Genomic DNA, 5610 nt, shown 5'->3' with positions numbered 1-5610 from the left:
ATCCAGCTCCCACGAAAAGCAAGCCCAAGGGTTTCATCGGGTTTTGCAAGCTGATATGCAGATCTTGTGGAGAAATCACCATCCCTGGAGGCTTTCCATATAATGGTATCCTCACTTGAGCCATAAACCTGGAATGGAATGGCTTTCATTTTATCCTTTATATGTTGTGGAAGATCAAAGGAAAGAAGATTCCAATTCCAATCCTAGTTTTGTTTCAATTTTGAGACTTTCAACTCATATTCAGCTACAATTAATGGGCCTTCAATCAGCCCCTTAGTGAAATTCCTTTAATCTAGCTATCCTACCACACCTTGGTTTTTTCTCCATTGCCTATTCTCCAACCAATCCCCTTCACAAAATCATGGAACCCCATTGGGCTTTCCAATTGGGCGATTAGGGTAGATTGTCTCCTTTTTAAGGGATCTAGTTTGTCATTGAAGAGTTTCTTATTATGAAAATAAAACTCACAAAGAGGCCAGCACAAAAACATGAGTCGACACTCCTCTACAATATGTATATACATACTATAGTAGTAGGGTTACACACTTTGCAAAAGTCAAAAGGAAATTGCAATAATTCCGTATAGGTAGAACTTATTTCTAAAACTAAGAAATATGTTTGCATAATAACAAGAACTAGTCGATAACCCGTGCAATACACAAAAAAATTATTGTGTATGAAAATTTGAACAATTCTTTGCTTTTGGAAAATTTAGACCTCGGTTGATAGGATTAACAAGTTTTAAATCCAAATTGTTAATTAGATTTATTATAAATAAAACTTGTTAAAACAAACAAACATCAATATCATGTCAAAATCATGCACAGTGAAAAATTAAATAAGAAAAGATATAATGATCTAGGAAAACCAATGAAACAAACAAGTTTCACAATAAAAAACCTAAGGGGAAACCTTTCCGAAAAGAAATTCACTATAGTAAAGAGAAGTTTCAGATTTAGTACAAAACATTTGTCCCTATACTCTACAATCCCCGTAGATGAACTTACAGCAGAAACCTTCTACCGCTTCAAAACCTCTGAACTCTTCAATATGTGAACGCTACCCTTTTTGCACAGATCTCAGGACGTGACTAACTCACCAACTTAAAGAGGATTGTTCGCTGCAAAGTTCTTCATTTTATCAACAACGAAGATCAAGAAGCATTTGGTTACAAAACCGTAAGGCGTAAAGACGCAATAACTTCTTTTAGTGAAAATAAGGCATCAGTCACCTTTTGCATATGTTCTCCTTGTATTCTCTTATGTGACAGCCTCTAAAATAAGCCTTATATATGTCTAGGGTTGTGAGAAAATAAACCCTACACAAATACATAAGCATGGGCCGAAAATCTGATTTGAAAAACTGATTTTCGTAATTCGTGATAGGATAGTATCTGTCAAGCCTCATTAAACCTTGATAGATAGTTATCTGTCAAGCAACTATCGAGTTATTTATCCGCAGCTGTCGAACTATTTGTCCAGCTTTAATGAGCAGCTTCTCTTCACTTGTTTCTTGGTCCAATTTTTATGGCTTTAATACTAAACTTGAACAACATAAATAAATAAAGGAGACAATGTTTAGAAATAATGTACAGAATCAATCACATATATAAATAAATAAATCTGACGTACATATATATTACATACTCCAGCAGTGCTAGAGTTTTGCTCCAAAGTTTCATGGGAGTTGAAAATCGAAACTTCACAAAAATCCGTACTAATTATGTCCTAACTTATTAAAATCATATGTCCAACAAATATAACAAAATGTAGCCTATAGAAGGCCCAGGAGAAACAATGTTTCAGCATGAAGATTACCATGGATATCTCAGATTTTATAGAGTAGATGGTATAAATAATATTGTTTGGTTTAGTGCTTTTGATGAAGTAATGAAGAGGAAGAAGAAGTCACTGGTGGTGGGGATCATTCTCTATTTCATGAGCCAATTATCTTGTCAGCTTGTCAGCGCGATCATCGTGTCCACCAGCAAAGCTATAGACACGAAATGCAAATTGGAAAGCCCTCCAAAGCATTTTGACACATCCCTTTGTTCGTTTGTTACTTTTTGATCCTGGTTCTTCCTTCTCTGCCACCTTTGCTTCCCTCCTCTCCTGATTAAAATCAAAAAAGACATCAACCTCTTGTGCAAATGATCCACATATTGTTTGAATTTAGTATTTATTATTTTCGCAAGAAGTGTTTTATTTATTTATTGAGCTACCTTTAGAGCCAACTCCATGCAGCTTGAGGAAATATCCACCATTGCTTCCTTGATTCTTATAAGGATGTTGAAGTCAAAATCGATATTGTGACTTTGAAATTTCTTGGATTCTTCATCTTTGGTTCGTTCCAGTTTATCCACTTCTCCTTTTATCTGTATGTTAGTCTTCCTCATTAGTAATTAAGAGTTTTATAGTTCAATGGCATTCTTCAATCCTTTCAATGAGGAGAATTTGGGTTTGAATTTCCCTTCCATTCTTATTAAAAAAAATAATAAAGATGTTTAGAATAAAATAAGAAACACCGCCCAAACCTAATTACCTTAGTGAAGTAACTTTCAACTTTGTCAAGCAGCTGGCCCATGGGAGTCACTATCTTCCAGTTATGTAATTCAGAGATTATGGAATCCAACTTTGAGTATAGTGCTGCTGCTGTCCTTAATGCTTCCAACTTCTTTACAGGGAAACCTTCGAACCTTGCTAGAACCTGCAGCTTTAAGAATTGCATGTCATGATCATAACAAACAGAATGGACAGTGATGTGACAATTAATGTAATGTGATCTAGTGGATTTGAATGAATTAATAAGCTCCTATATATAATATGGACCTGTGATTCATCAGTTAAATTCTCAAGAATGCATTCCACGTTTTTGTGGAACTTGATCAGCTCAGCCATGTCCTTTGTTTTGAAAGTACTAATGACAGACCTCAGCTCCGTAATTGATTTTGCATACTTCTGGACATCTTCTTCAATTTGTTGGAAGTACGCTGATCTGAGACACATAAATGGGGAAGATAAGGTTATGTATGCCTTTAAATCTGTATCATTGATACATACCAGTTATCTTTGAAAAGCGTAAGTACCTCTTTGTTATCTCAGCTAGAGCGTCAGCCATTCCTTGTTTTCCACCAGCATTGTTACCAATTGCACTCTTTTTCCCATTAGATGATTTACCGTCAAGATTATTACATCCTTCCACCTTTCCCTTAAGAACCCGATACAGATTACCCATTTGGGATGATCTCTTCAACTTGGTAGCTGCTTTTTTGGGGCGTAAGGATTTCGCTGCACCAGGAGGAGGTGGTGGAGGTGCTGCTCCATTTGCAAGAGGCATGGGTGGTGGTGGCGGCGATGTTACTGATCCATTCATTGGAGGTGGTGGTGGTGGTGGTACTGATCCATTCATTGGCCGTGGTGGTGGTGGTGGTACTGGTCCTTTCATTGGTGGTGGCGGTGGGGGTGGTGCTCCTTTAGAAGGCATCATGGGTAGTGGAGGTGGTGGAGGAGCTGCTGCTTTCATTGTTCCCAATGCCATTGGGGGTGGTGGGGGCACTCTGGTTGCTGTCGCTTTTGATGAAAGTTCAGGTGGTGGCGGTGGGGGTGGTGGTACTAGTGCTAGAGAAGGCAAGGGCTGTGATGGTTGTGGCAGTGTTGCCAAGGTCACAGTTGTCTCAGGTGTATCTTTTTCAGTACTGCTATCTCTAGCTTCATCAATTGTTGTTGTCACTTCAAGATTGCTCTTTTCTTCTTCTATTCCTGTCTTTGGTTTATCAACCTTTTTGTTTACACTTAAAATGCTGGAATCTACCCCTCCTACACTTGACAATGCGTAAAATGAGAGGCGGGTTACATCAATTGGATTCAGTTTTTCCACAGCTCTAGCTCTGAGAGACCAGAGGCCTGGTGGGCTATAAGAAAGATTTCCTTTCTCTCCACCTTTCTTTGAGGTTTTAAATAATTCTGGAAGCACTGTGGTCGGGGTGAGTGGAGAACCCGGAGAAGCAGAGCAGGGGCTGTTGGTGCCTGAAGAGCAATCCCTGAAGATTTTTCCAAATGTGTTAGGTAGTGGACTTTCATCCTTCTGGTCATCTTCATCCATGAAATCAAACTTCTCTTGTGCCATCTTAATCGTTGAATCAAGTGTTTCCAGGACTGTCTCAACTACACAACAACAAAATCAAGGAAGTCAAGTATTTAGGTCTTCTCAAGATACTTCGTTTCAATTTGAACCATGAAATAAATTCATTTAAAATGGAGAGGATCCCAGTCCTAATCAAATTCCTTTAATTTTTCCTACATGCGAACAAATGCCAGCAAGAGAATGCTGCCAACTACATCCTAAGATGATATGTAACATACCACGTTGTTCCGAATTGATGTTCTCCTTATATGGTGATAAATCACATTTAAAAATGTCCAAAGAATCCTGACTCATCATCCATGAATCTCCAATAGATTTCAAAGCCTCCAAGAAGTAAATTAGACCCTGCTTGAACATGTAGGAGCTTAGTGCTCAGAGTTAAATTAGCATCCAAATAAGTAACCCAAGCCAATTCTTGGTGGATTTAAATTATAAACCTGATCTATAGATGTCCCCTTTATTTCTGACAGCCAATTACTTGGTATTATTTCTGGGTAAAGCTCGTGGAGATCTTCAATTGTGCCCATCACCAGCTGCCAGAAGACAAATAGTTAGAAGACTAAACAAAACGTAGCCAAACTTAAAGAGGTTATTGCTACATATGTTAAGATGCAAAAGAGAAGTGGGGGAGGATACCTCATTTATGGAAGTTGATCCATCACAAGGTGGTAGATCAATGATGTCTCGAAAGAGTGAGATCTTCTTCCGGAGCTCCAACATCAACATTAAGTTGCTGGCATGACCCAATGGGCTGCCTATTGTCATGCCGAGCACTTCCTTTTGACTTTTGGGTAGATTCTTGTGTATGTCATAACCTTTCATCGTCTACAGCAATGATTTCTTTTAGTGTCAAAGATTTCTAATATTTCAGAACTGTTTGTATTTTATTGCAGGTTTTCCAATTTACTAGATCTGGATTGAAAATCTTTTAGGAATACCATGATGATGTATCTGATAAACAAGCTTTTGTTTTTATAAAATGGCAAGTGAAATCATTTTTTGAGAGTTAACCTGGGCTGGTAAGAACTTAATTAGAGTGTGCACTTTTTCTGAGGAAAACCTGCATGGAATTGCATTTCTCCTTGTCTGTGGAATTTACATGTACCAAAGACTTGCATATGGTTAATTTGGCTTCATAAATAGTATGCAGATAATATTGGTTGTTTGGTTTTAAAAATTTTGATCTCATTAAACAAAAGAAACCTAGATAATGGGGAAGTTTCATGAATTGCATTGCATAAAATCATTAGAGTACTATTCAAAGAAAATTAAACAGGAACATATATAAAAAAGAGGGGGAAAAAAAAACCATGAATGCAAAAGAATTATATAAATTCCAGTCAGCATATTCAGGGAGTTGGAGCAAGACTTGTATTGGAATTAAAGAGGATTGCCTAAAGTCCTAAACTGTACGTATCTAGATACATAAACAGGTAGGGTACATATATGATAATAAAAAAAGCACAA

General features: G+C 37.4%; 1 protein-coding gene across 1 annotated transcript; it reads right to left on the bottom strand.

Annotated features, from left to right (window-relative positions):
• Positions 1 to 1675: 1675 nt before the first annotated feature.
• LOC112029304 (uncharacterized protein At4g04980) lies at positions 1676 to 4965 on the bottom strand. The gene is made up of 8 exons (XM_024061992.2): positions 4780 to 4965; positions 4581 to 4676; positions 4362 to 4488; positions 3086 to 4163; positions 2829 to 2994; positions 2542 to 2706; positions 2222 to 2374; positions 1676 to 2111 (listed from the first exon to the last, which is right to left on the bottom strand). Exons 1-8 carry the CDS (start codon positions 4963 to 4965, stop codon positions 1947 to 1949), a joined length of 2136 nt encoding a protein of 711 aa, XP_023917760.2. The 3' UTR covers positions 1676 to 1946.
• Positions 4966 to 5610: the final 645 nt, after the last annotated feature.

This window comes from Quercus suber, unplaced genomic scaffold (genome assembly GCF_002906115.3).
Source record: "Quercus suber isolate HL8 unplaced genomic scaffold, Cork oak 2.0 scaffold_173, whole genome shotgun sequence".
In the NCBI taxonomy this organism is placed as follows: Eukaryota; Viridiplantae; Streptophyta; class Magnoliopsida; order Fagales; family Fagaceae; genus Quercus; species Quercus suber.
The sequence above is the reverse complement of the archived record's forward strand: the minus strand, read 5'-3'. Positions and strand labels throughout refer to the sequence as shown.